Below are 13,390 nucleotides of genomic sequence, written 5' to 3' on the forward strand. Positions count from 1 at the left end.
GTGGTCGTAACTAATGCTGCTGTGCCCTTGTGGGACACGGCTGTGCGCAGGTAGTCAAATGACTGCTGGGACCGGACGGTCCTGCTGTATGCTGGGGCCAATTGGCCCGGCTGCTGGACACAATGTGTCTATGCTGGGACCAGCTGGTCCTGCTGGGACCATGTGGTCCTGCTGCTGGGCAGTGCTTGAAAGCTCATGCAGAGAATTGTTCCAAAATGCATTCAGCTGAGGGGCTTTGCTTGCTTCCCCCCTTTCTGGAGGCGCTAGAACTTAGAAGTGGGTTGTGGTGGGCGGGAGAAAATTCGCACAACACTGCTGATATTGCAAGCCAAGGTGCTCAAACAAATATTAATTTGTTTGCATGGAAAGGTCTCGCTGCTGTTCCAGCAAGGCTGCAAGTCCCACGCTTGCGCATGTGCCATTTTCCCACGCTTGGGGACGATGTACGATGACAGCTAGCTAGCCGGCGTTGCGGACTGCCTGCGAGGCGCTGGCCGCGAGTGCTTCTGTGGCATGATAACTTAGTCTTTGGTTTGCCCGGCCGTTGCAAACCTACATTTTTACTACTCCCTGCCTGACCGGTAGTAGATCTACATGATGACTACATCAGATGTACGTGATTTTTTTGTAGACCTATCCGGCTGTATACCATGGTATACCAGGGAGTCGTACATTGTACATTTGTAGTGCCCGGTTCCGCTAGGGTTTTTGCGAGGCAAATACTAGTCATTCAGCAAGAGCATTTGCTCCATTACTACAGGCTACAGGCATTAGTGTCGCTACCTACTAAGTACTACCCTCAGTGGGCCAGTATCCGTGGACTCACAAGCTGTGACTTGTGAGGATCATGAACCATTGCAGATAGCAGGCACGGGGCGGAAAACTGTAGCCCGGAAGAAACAGAACATCACTGTCATCAGCTTATTTTGGACTGAAAGATTTATTGACAGTTTGAGTGTTTCAAGCGTCACCAGCATCATGTGCCCGCTGCACGCAATGATTCCGGAAACATGGATGTTGACAGCACTGGTTCTGATAGCACACAGTATGCTGCATACCTCAGCGGAATCGGGAAAACCTAAGAAGCCTACAAACATCATATTCATGATGGTACGAAATCTATCTGTAGCACATTGTATTGCATTCCATTGCACATTGTATTCCGTATGTGTATCAAATAGCCGACTATTTCATGCAATGTACATAAGGCAGTGAGATCGCACAGAAACTATCTACAGTATAAATCCCTAGATACGGCGGACGCCCTTAATCCGGTCACATCCGTCTACCAGCACCTTTCTGTCCAATCTTAACTTAATTCACAAAAATTGGCTTTTCTACGAAAACGGGCTGCGAAACCTTGACCCACCTGTTTGCCCAGCACTGTAGACAGCTAGGAAGGCTTCATGGTGCTTGATATGCACCTTTAACGACTGGTCATAAGTATATACTTCGAAGTAGTTACGAGCAAAATGAGGAAGTGACGAGTAAATGACGCGAATGGTTCGCCCCTACAGTAATACATGATATTGTAAGTCCAGTGTGTTCTCTTCTTCTGTTCTTTCTTACAAAGTTGTGTAGCTTACGTGTTGCTTATAATCACGATGTACTTACCCTGCAGGCTGATGATCTAGGCTGGGGTGATGTTGAATACAACAACGGTACAGCACGAACTCCTCACTTGAACGAGATGTCCACAGCAGCTGGAAGTCTACGCTTGAACAGATACTACAGCGGTGGTAAGTGATAGATTACTTCATTTTAGAAACGATAACAGCGTTTTGGCTAAAGAAAAAGTGTTTATATCCAGTACAACACAAGAACAGGAATGTTCTGAGGACCGAATCAGCTGCAACTTAAAATTCCATGCACTGAACACTGATTAGGTATTGGCTGTAAATTCCGCGTTACAAGTCCACCGGACTAAATTTTGCAGAGCTGTGAAGAAACTGGAGGGTGTGCATGGTCAGCGTGAGGTATGATAGTGTTACCAGTATCGTTCAGCACTGCAGTTAACAGAAACTGACAAGAAGGGAAAGGGCAGAGAGGTGTGATAAGTATGTCAACCGCAAATATCACAGGCAAAATAGGCACAATAGATGCAATACACAACTGGTGAAGAATTTAGGAAATAATACCATGAACACCCTGTCATGTGTAGTGGTAATCTGAATATCAGATGCAAATGAAATATCACTGGAAATATCACTGGTTGGGTTTGGGGTGCATCCTTTATCGTGTGTGAGAGGTGTGTGTTTGATCATGTGTGTGCGGTGTGTGTATCCTCATGTGTGTGAAGTCCGGGTATGCTCATGTGTGAGATGGAAGTGACCGAAGATTAGGAATAAAAGTGAGATAAGTGATGAGCTTGAAAAGGATGCTGAGCTTACTGAAGCCGGGACATAGTGTGATACCTTTTACTTGCTAGTAGGTGCAAGGTGGGCTAACATTAGGCACCCAACAACAACTAAAAACGTGTGTAAGCTGGTATGTATAAGGCGTAGTGAGACGTAAAAGACAGACCTTGTTCTGATATGATCACTTTGATTCAAGCCCTGACCTTTTCTTGAGGCCAGACCTCAGTGTAAGCCACGTGTTAGTACATGTATGTGTAACTTCTTGAAACCAATGAGTGTGTGGCTGGGCTTAGCTGCGATGTTCGTGACACTGCTTAAAATGCGTTCTATCTGGTACACTAGAGATGATCTTGTGTAGTTATGTCTTGCTGGTGATTTTATTGTCTGCCTGATCTGCAGTTACTTCAAAATACTTCTTTGCTATGAGTCGTGCATAGGTACAATTTTAAGTGTGTGACCTTGCCTTCATTTTTGCAGACCGTAGTGTGCCAAAATGCAAAGCTTGGTCTGCCTTCAAGAAGGAACCCAAGGCTTCGCAGGTTGGAGCATTGCTGACTGAAAGAGAAAGGCTCCTCTACTTCGGTGAAAATTCTAGTGTTGTGGAATTTCATTGACTCTGCAAGTCAGTATTATAACTGATTATGACCTAGCTACTGCAGGAACAGGGAATTGCATGTTCCCTTGGAGCCCCTCGCCAGCATGGAGCCCCTGCCGGATTGGCACAAATGCTTGAAAAGCACTGCAGCCCAGCCAGCAAGAGAAAGAGGCTGTGGAGGGATCTACAATCACTTTTGTCAGTTATGGCTGTCCAGATGACCTCTACAGTGTTGGCACTTAGTGGATTTCTTGTGCTGATGGCTCGGAGCATGGCGAGTGAGTGGAACTAGATCCCGGCAAGGGCTTCATACAGGTTAATTTGTCCTAGAGACGTCTGTGTGTTTAAAGGGCATACTGTTAACCAGTACACTGTAACGTGTACTTCACTATGCTTCTGTGTTCAATGCAGGTCCTGTGTGCTCACCAACACGTGGAACAGTACTGACCGGGCGCAATCATAATCGCTATTGTGTGTGGAGCGCCAATACTGGCAACAACAAACCAGATTTTGCTGTGGCTGAGCGCATGCCATTGCCATCATATGAATACACTATTGCTACAGCTGCCAAGGCTGCGGGATACTCAACAGCTATGTTTGGAAAATGGTAGGCACTGTATGACTACGTAAACTCACTGAACTTACCAATTACTGATTGCATTTCTATGTATATTGGCTACATATCTTAAATGATGTTAAGTTTTCATTGACCCTGCAACCCTGTGCAATATTTTCTGACGGCAATATTTTACCAGCCGTTTCCAGTTGATACTGCTTGACATGAGCGGGGCGAGGTGATGGTGATTTTTGTCATTTGATATCAATGTCCCATTGTTTGCCATGCAACTCTCCTTGTGCTAATGAGTATGCCTAGATCAATTCTGCCGTATTGTAGGGGCCTAAATGGGGTGTGTAGGTCACCGCTGCGCTAGTGTAATGTTCTTCCTTATATGGTTGTACTTTTGTTTGGATTTTCTCATTTTTCTGCCTCCAGGCATCTTGGAGATTTCTTTCAGTTGCCCAAGAGTAATCCTAAATGGCCGGTGAGGTGCTTCTCTGCGAATTGGTATGCACAAAGATGCTTTTAGCATAGGAAATCAATTCAAATCATGCCAGTACAAGTAGGCAGTACTTCAGAGGTATTGTCTAAGATCATTTTGAGAATTTCACTGGGTGACCACATAACAACTTTCACTTTTGTTTTTAAATCGTCCTCAGCCAATGTTCTTTTAGTGTTCTGTGTTGCCACACCTGCCGACATGTCAGTAGCCTGCCGATTTTTGAGGCCTGTCACAACCTGCCGACAATTGACCGTCTCCTGCCGACAACAGCCGTGAAAGTGTCCAAATTTGACCTTTGTGCTTGGTTTAGAAGTCATGGTCCAGAATTTTGGCTTTTACTGCTCATTACGAGTGATTCCATAGCTTTCTCCTACAACGCAAACATCAGCTGTCTGGGGAAATCGGCAAACTCAGCCTGAGTCGTGTGCACTGTAGAATCCCGCTGGTGGGTTTGTACAACGAAGCTTGGCGATGTTCGAACTTGGCCTAGGCTTATGCGCGGGTGGATTTATCCGCTGGATTCTAGGGCATACTGGGGTTACTACAAGGGGGGGGGGGTCCGGGGGCGAAGCCCCCGGATGATGCATTTTATTTTTGTTCAGTCTACTGATATTTTGCTATAATGATGTGGCAACACTGAGTGTTGCATTGTAAAGTTTCTTCTGTGAATTGATGTTTTCAAAGTTTGTAGGGCTGGTGGTGCGCTGCTATACCTGCGTCTTTAGATATCACATCCTGGAACACATGGCTTTGATGAGTGGTTGTCTACAGAGCGCTCTGCACCCACAGCAACAACCAACTGCGGATGCTTCAAACCGGATAAATGCCAGGTAAGGGAGGTCGAGACAGTCTGGTATCGTACATTTCACTGTCATCACTTCAGTAATTATGGTCGCGATGTACAGATACTAGATTATCAGTCTACCCTTGGAAGCCATGATGTAAACATCTCGCCCTGACACATAATTCTGGTCTGAATTGCATGTATGTACTGTTGAAACATTGAAACCCGCTTTCAACGCACACTTAGTTACTCTTAGGACCATCCTGCCTGGAGTAAGAGAAAGGAAAAGTGACCTCACCAATATGTGTTGGTTGCTCAAGTTGACCAGGTTTCGTCAGTATTTGATTTTCTGGCCTTCCCAGCCCCCCCCCCCCCCCCCCCCCTCCTGATGGCTAGTTCCTCTCTACTAGCATCTTGGTGTCCACTCTCTTCTGGGCAGTGCCAAGCTACTTACTGTATTGACTACTTAGTATTCTGTGTCGAAAGTGTTTGCTTACCCGTGTGTGGTCATAGCTATTATAATATTGGTGATGTTTACCTTGCTGCTTGTTGTCCTCCAGAATGGTCATTGGCCGGACAATGTTGCTTGTAACAACTACTGGGGTCAGAATACACCTGCCTTGCACCTCAATGATGCTGGTGAGTGTACTACAGCGGAAGTTTCACCGGAAAATTGGCCGATTGGCTTGTGACTTGGATTATTCCTACGGGACACAGTTCGAAACATCTCATGAAACCAATTTCATCAATTTGCGTAGGTTGTTTGGCGAAATCCTTTAGGCAGAAACCAAATCCCATAGTATTTTCTGTTGACAGTTGAAGAGATAGAAAATCGTATTATCAATCACGTGTAATAGACTAGCTCCTCAGAGCTAGATGTACATAAGCGGTAAGTTGCTCGGTCTTCACCCTGCTGGATTGTCTTCAGTAGAGGAAGATGTCTGAAATCATAATACCTGAATCACATTCTGTTGTTGATGTTCATATTTTGCGTGCAGGCGTTCACGGTTTTGGTGGAGCTCCTGTACCCGTTACAAACCTAAGCACACCTGTTCCTGGGGACGACAGCGAATACCTCGGAAATGTTGCTGAAAGCTATATTCGCAGACAAGTTTCCAGTGGAAGTCCTTTCTTCCTCTATCTACCATTCCATACAGGTGAAGAGATTATGTATGTATGTATGTATGTATGTATGTATGTATGTATGTATGTATGTATGTATGTATGTATGTATGTATGTATGTATGTATGTATGTATGTATGTATGTATGTATGTATGTATGTATGTATGTATGTATGTATGTATGGAGCATGCTGGGTATACTATTTGTGGCTGACAGTTCACTGATGTGCTTGTGGAGGAGGGGAGGATGGGGAAATCATTTGGACGAACACATGGGTTTGACAAATTGCTGAAACAAGAAATTTTGAAGAGAATTTCAAGGACAGCAGTAGCTGTGTTGCTTCCACACCAATTTATGAACTTCTGTGCGAGTCTTGTTTCGAAATTTTGACAACGACTGGGTGCGGGCACCAGCAACCACCGCATGCCACTTTTAAGTTCAAAAGTGTACGGGATCAGCACCGGAGCAAGCAGGAAATAGGGAGGTTTCGTCCCACGTAACGGATATGGGAACGTGGATGATACGAGTAAAGTTGACGTTCGCAAAGTTGTTTCAGTCACACGGAACAAACAAAAGCATGAAGAAAAAGACCCAAACTTAGTCAAAGACGAAGCTTCGAAGCTCATCGAATATTTTGATTTCGTGCTTCGGAAACTTCTTCAGCTGAGCACCCTCACAGCTTGCACAATGCGCTCCATTCTGATTTCGCCCACGCTATGGGGGAACGTGGGTGAGCCGCCATACATGGTATGTCGTGAATTAGGAAACTGCTGCACGTGGGTCACTGAGGACACGTCACAGTGGTACACACACGTAAAGTACACACGGATTACGTGGGACTTAACCTCCCTATTGTTGAACACTGCCCAACTGTCCCAGCCCTTGTCGTCTGTGACTTACTGTATGATTGCGGCACACATTGCACTGATTCACATAACCTCATTCCGCCGGGAGGGTTTGCAACAGACACTCCTGGCCGCAGTCCCAATGGGCCATCCCGGTGCACACCTGTAATATGTAGACAAACCCTTTCGAAACTCGCTCGAAATAACAACTTACTAGTACCAGTATGTGCAGAGATGCGCTCAGGAAAGTGCACATTCAGTAAGCACACGATCATGGTGACGGGCCACATTTAGGCAAGCTCAGGGCTGAGAAAAAATGGTAGTTTGTGAAGAGATGGTCATTCACTCCCCTTTTTGAGCAACTGAAATTAATTACTTCCAAGTACTAATGCTTCAGTTTCTTCATCTTTTTGTTGTCCAGTGCATATTCGCTACGTTGCTGTGGAGCCTTTTGTCACAATTTACCGCAGCCTGGGAAAGTATTCACCGCAGGAGATTGACTATTTCGGAGCAATTTCTGCAATGGATGCCCAGGTTAGATAATTAACTAACTTAAAGGGGAAGTTAGGGTTTGCTCCCCACACCGGAGCTCGCGCTATTCCGCCGACGTTACTTGACACTTGACTGACTCACGGCTGCCATCCAGAGCACACGAGAAGTCCATCGAACCTTCGACTCGGCAAACCTGCAAGAAAGCACCACTCCCTGCTCAATACACAGTGTTTCGGGGAATTCACCCCTCATCAGTTGAGCTTGAGTAGGCTGAGGAAGATTGTGCCTGAAGAGCACCACTTATATAGTGCTCTCCAGGCACAAACATCACCAGGGATACAAACGTACAGAGACGCTCCGTTTCCAGCGCGACAAACACCTCGTGAACACCAGATAGCAGCGTGAGTCAGTGTCGCTCCTGGACGGTGAGACAGACGTCGAGGACCCTCGGTCATTCGCAACGCTGTCACCTCCAAACCAACTAGCCGCAAGCCCGCGCTGGGCACAACAGTACGAAGTAGTGGTTGCGACTTCGGCGATGATTTTGTAAGAAAGGGTTTGTTCCCCCGTTCGATGGACTTCTCGTGTGCTCTGGATGGCAGTCGTGAGTCAGTCAAGTGTCAAGTAACGTCGGCGGAATAGCGCGAGCTCCGGTGTGGGGAGCAAACCCTTTCTTACAAAATCATCGCCGAAGTCGCAACCACTACTTCGTATTAAAGGGGAAGTTAAGGCAAAAATTAAAATTTCACCAGTTGTAGTCTTCGGGGTGCTGAGTCGAATGGTCTTGGTCCGAGAAAGCTGAGACGCTCCCTTCCTACTTGAATCCCAATCGAACTCGCGCACTTCCACCGAAACTGGGTGACTGCGCCCTACGAGATGGGGATTTGTATGCGAAATGTCACTAAAAGCACCATTTCGTTCTTATAAAAGCACGGATGACCGCGATTGGCCCATATGTTGTAGTCTTTTGGACGCTGAGTCGACTGGTTTTGGTCCGAAAAGGCTGCGATGCAGCGTTCGCCCCTAATTCCCAATCGAACATGGTTGAACAAGTGGTCACGTGCTCCTGCGTACACCAGTCACCTGGTCACCGTGGCTGCAGGGTACAACTTACAGCCTGTTTTGACCTTTTTGGGGTGCAGTCCTGTCACTCGAGTTGAACCTTGGTGTGAAAGTTGTCGCCTGCTGGCGATTAAAGGGGAAGTTAAGGCAAAAATTAAAATTTCACCAGTTGTAGTCTTCGGGGTGCTGAGTCGAATGGTCGTGGTCCGAGGAAGCTGAGACGCTCCCTTCCTACTTGAATCCCAATCGAACTCGCGGACTTCCACCGAAACTGGGTGACTGCGCTCTACTAGATGGGGATTTGTATGCAAAATGTCACTAAAAGCGCCATTTCGTTCTTATAAAAGCACGGATGACCGCGACTGGCCCATATGTTGTAGTCTTTTGGACGCTGAGTCGATTAGTTTTGGTCCGAAAAGGCTGCGATGCAGCGTTCCTCCTTTATGCCCAATCGAACATGGTTGAAGAAGCGGTCACGTGCTCCTGCGTACACCAGTCACCTGGTCACCGTGCCTGCAGGGTACAACTTACTAGCCTGTTTGACCTTTTTTGGGTGCAGTCCTGTCACTCGAGTTGAACTCGAGTTGAACCTTGGTGTGAAAGTTGTCGCCTGCTGGCGTGGTGACCAGGTGATTTGGGCACCCAGGAGCATGTGACCGCTTCTTCAACCATGTTCGATTGGGAATAAGGGAGGAACGCTGCATCGCAGCCTTTTCGGACCAAAACCAGTCGACTGAGCGTCCAAAAGACTACAACATATGGGCCAATCACGGTCATCCGTGCTTTTATAAGAACGAAATGGCGCTTTTAGTGACATTTTGCATACAAATCCCCATCTAGTAGGGCGCAGTCACCCAGTTTCGGTGGAAGTGCGCGAGTTCGATTGGGATTCAAGTAGGAAGCGAGCGTCTCAGCTTCCTCGGACCACGACCATTCGACGCAGCACCCCGAAGACTACAACTGGTGAAATTTTAATTTTTGCCTTAACTTCCCCTTTAAGTTAGATACTGGAAATGTGCATGCTGGAGACAGAAACGATGGCTGTGCTAGCTCAAGAGCAGCTATGGGATTTAGAAATGCTGACTGGCATTACTCTTGATCACTGTCTCACAGCCATAGCTCACTTTCATCTACACCTCAGACTTTTAAAGTACACTGCATGGCATTGTAAGTGATCGAAGCAAATGTGCGTCTGTTGTACATGGCTGCGTCTGTTGTAATGTTGTATTGTGCCCTGCTTGAGGCTTCGTGCAGACTCTGTGCAGAGTATGTGTTGTACGTGAATGTGCAGAGTGCACTTGACCTTGTTCAGTGTATGTGTATGTGTATGTGTATGTGTATGTGTATGTGTAAGTGTATGTGTATGGGTATGTGTATGGTGGTTGTTGATGTGTACAAGTACATGTATGATGGTTGTTGATGTGTATTGTGTGTACTGTCATACTCAGGTCGGTAGAATACGAGCCTTACTCCGAGAACTTGGCATTGAGAACAACACCATGCTCTGGTTCAGTAGGTAAGAGACACATGCAGTGTGGTACTAGCAAAAACTAAAAACGATTCAACGGTGACACATGTTCGACCAACTTTAAGATGTAACAGCCTGCTTTGTGTGGAAAGTCATCTGGAGAGGCTTGATTTGTACTAGTTAAATGGATGTCGATTGTCTTTGTAGTCTGACATGCTATGGAACATGTGAGATTTTCCATTTTTGGTGCTGTTTGTACCCCAAACTTACTGAATTTAATTCTTACACAGTGCTTATTACTCTCAGCCTTCTACGCATACAGTCACGGACGAACAGCTATGCCAAAGCTAGAATATGTCCATGTCTGTGCGCATGTTTTAATGTGTTTCATGCAGTGACAATGGGCCTGCGCATGGCACTCCGGGTCAAACCAATGGGTTACGTGGGCACAAGACGGACCTGACCGAAGGTGGAATCCGCGTCCCTGGACTCTTGGAATGGCCTGACAGAATCACACAACACCGCATTGTGAACACCCCGATTGTTTCTAGCGATCTGATGCCCACTTTCTTGGAGCTTGTTGAGGGACGTATGCCAGATAATGTAAGTTGAGTAGAGTTGAAAAGTTGGTGTCCCTTCCCAGCGGTTTGATGAATGTGGACCTACAGTAACTAGTACTGTGATTTTAAGGTAGAATTTACATCTGGTGTGAAGGTATCTTGCCAGAGAGTTCAAATAATAATTGATAGGTCAGTGAGCTAAATACAGGTCGACAAAATTGATGAGTACATCTGCGTTTGTGTCGGGGGGGGGGGGGTGTTGATTTAAAAATGCTGTTACATGGTGATACGCTCAGACCTCACACGACCGCACACATCCGTTTTCCACAAAAAATATGGGGATAGGCGAGGGAACCGGGTAACCCAACACACATGTTGTATGTATGCATGGCATATGCTGTATATCCGTAACCAACGATTTTCTTCCGGATGGCGAGGGATCCTGATAAAAGAGGACCGGATAAACGAGATCTGGCTGTACTCAGAGCATATAGACCAGCATTCTGCTCATTATATCCTGCCTAAGGTGGAAACTCATAGTGACAGCCTGAAGGCGCAATATTAACTCAAGTCAGTACAATCACGGTTAAGTTCCTGGTTTTGGTCTTTTGTCCAGCGCCCAATGGATGGCCTGTCAGCTCTTGATATCATTGATGGCGTCTCCACCAAGCGTTCACACCCTATAGGCTTTGCGTTCAAGATCCATGGGGACTTCAACAACACATACCATGTGGCCTGGGTGGATAACCAGGTACGGCCTTTGATCTGCATATTGCCGTCCAAAACCACAGGACTGTAGTGAAATTAAGATTTAAGAATGCTCCGTGCAAGAGCGCTTACATTCTGCGCTTTTCACCTAAAGTGGCAGTAGATAGTTATGTTAATGGAAAGAGGTGCTAATGAAAGCCTCATCAAGGTGTTAGTCACGGTACTAAAGAAGTGACATCACTTTACCTAGTTACCTAGTTACCTAGTCACACACATCACTTTACCTATTTACCTAGTTACCTAGTTACCTAGTCACACACATCACTTTACCTAGTTACCTAGTTACCTAGTTACCTAGTTACCTAGTCACACACATCACTTTACCTAGTCACACACATCAATGCATCCAGCTTTAGGAAACCAGTTTGCAGCATGGATTTGAGATTGTCCCTGAACCATGAGATGCCTTACCAGGCACAGGTCTTTGAACAAACCTGCGCAGCTATTCCACAAAGACATCACTGACTAGCATGATGCCAATGTGTGTAGAGAATCTGTGAACGCTGAGCTGACACTTGCATTGCCATCTCTAATTCTCCATGCAGACGGTATCATTCTGGTAAAGTTTTAACGATGCATGTGTGCCACCCTCTGTACAGTGGTCATTCTGTTGTGCAGACTGTGCACAGTCACATACAAGTGTGTGTACTTCAAATGTGAACAGATCATTGCTAAGTCTTAATACATTGGTGTACTGCCTCGGTGTACTTATTACATTGCTTACATGTACTCTCCCTCATGTGCTGTATCACATAGTACAAGATCTATGGACTGATGAAGGAAGGCAAGTTGGCAGAGACTTTCCTCTATGACCTGACCAAGGACCTGGCGGAAGCAAATGACCTATCCGCAAAGTATCCTGATATTGCTAAGCGGATGGTGGCTGACCTGGAGACTTGGCTTGTGTCAGTGGAGAACAGTGCTAAGACCGAGAGTCAGTGTTACTCTGTTAAAAGCTATTTTGAAGAAGATTCAAAGGATTTCAATGGCTGATAACTAGGATAAGGACATTTACATCAGGGAGTCGTAAAATAACCCTCGCCATGCTCTCACTGGAGGTCGAAGCACTCGTGCCCAAACTGAATTAGTCTTTTGACAACGAGATGCATCGTTTTAGTGTCGCCTTTCGTCAGTATTTTATGACTCCCTGCTTTCCATCATAGTCCTAATGATGACTGCAATCCGTTGACATGACCAGTGACTATACAGTACTGGGATTATGCTGTAGAATGCACTTCAAGACATCTGAAGTAGATTCAGCAATTCTAGGTTGCTCATATGTTGTTAGACTAATCCTGGCTGCATTCTCGTATGGCCTGTGTGCCTTATTACCATCCTTGACATCGTCTCAGTCTGAGGGACGATGGCATGCATGTTGCATGCAGGAACGCTATTTCCGCAATGGGAAAATTGGTCTGGCTGAGTGGGAGCAAGTCTCGTGCGAACCGTCTGTAAAGTTTATATCATTTTTTGGAGTGCCATATCCGGCCTGTTCAGAAGAGTCACAGCCTGTGCTGTTCGCATGCTGTTCCGGTATGTCCATTCTTTGATGTGCAGCAGGCTATACATGTATCACTTGTCCAATTAACTCTAGTTGTATAAGGAAATGTCCTGGCATTGTGCACTTTGCCATGCAAGCACGTGAATTTCCTAACATGTGCATGCTGAAAGTACAGTGATGTCATCATACACAATTATACTTATTATTATTATCATCATCAGCCCTGTCGTCTTTTGCCATGGAATCATATTCCTGTCAGATGTTGACTATCGCATAGTTTGGGGCGGTGATACCTAGCTGTACAAGTGTGCATGATGGGATGAAGCTCGACTGTGCTATGCAAGTGTACAGATACATGTACAGATGGTCATGTACAGATGGTCATGTACAGATGGTCATGTACAGATGGTCATGTACAGATGGTCATGTACAGATGGTCATGTACAGATGGTCATGTACAGATGGTCATGTACAGATGGTCATGTACAGATGGTCATGTACAGATGGTCATGTACAGATGGTCATGTACAGATGGTCATGTACAGATGGTCATGTACAGATGGTCATGTACAGATGGTCATGTACAGATGGTCATGTACAGATGGTCATGTACAGATGGTCATGTACAGATGGTCATGTACAGATGGTCATGTACAGATGGTCATGTACAGATGGTCATGTACAGATGGTCATGTACAGATGGTCATGTACAGATGGTCATGTACAGATGGTCATGTACAGATGGTCATGTACAGATGGTCATGTACAGATGG

General features: G+C 45.9%; 2 protein-coding genes across 2 annotated transcripts in view; one reads left to right on the forward strand and one right to left on the reverse strand.

The window, feature by feature from the left end:
* LOC135808988 (putative beta-glucuronidase) overlaps positions 1-1,703 on the reverse strand; it is a 23,827-nt gene extending 22,124 nt beyond the window's left edge. Inside the window, exon 1 of the mRNA XM_065322244.1 lies at positions 1,615-1,703. The gene's annotated coding sequence lies outside the window, so the exon portion shown is untranslated. The remainder of the gene's footprint in view (positions 1-1,614) is intronic.
* On the forward strand, positions 797-12,891 carry LOC135808990 (steryl-sulfatase-like). The gene is made up of 12 exons (XM_065322246.1): positions 797-1,110; positions 1,622-1,739; positions 3,364-3,559; positions 3,947-3,995; positions 4,739-4,843; positions 5,358-5,436; positions 5,796-5,954; positions 7,188-7,300; positions 9,769-9,836; positions 10,184-10,391; positions 10,965-11,099; positions 11,873-12,891. Exons 1-12 carry the CDS (start codon positions 979-981, stop codon positions 12,107-12,109), a joined length of 1,599 nt encoding a protein of 532 aa, XP_065178318.1. The 5' UTR covers positions 797-978; the 3' UTR covers positions 12,110-12,891.
* The last annotated feature ends 499 nt before the right edge of the window (positions 12,892-13,390 follow it).

Source organism: Sycon ciliatum, chromosome 2, assembly GCF_964019385.1.
Source record: "Sycon ciliatum chromosome 2, ocSycCili1.1, whole genome shotgun sequence".
Lineage (NCBI taxonomy): Eukaryota > Metazoa > Porifera > Calcarea > Leucosolenida > Sycettidae > Sycon > Sycon ciliatum.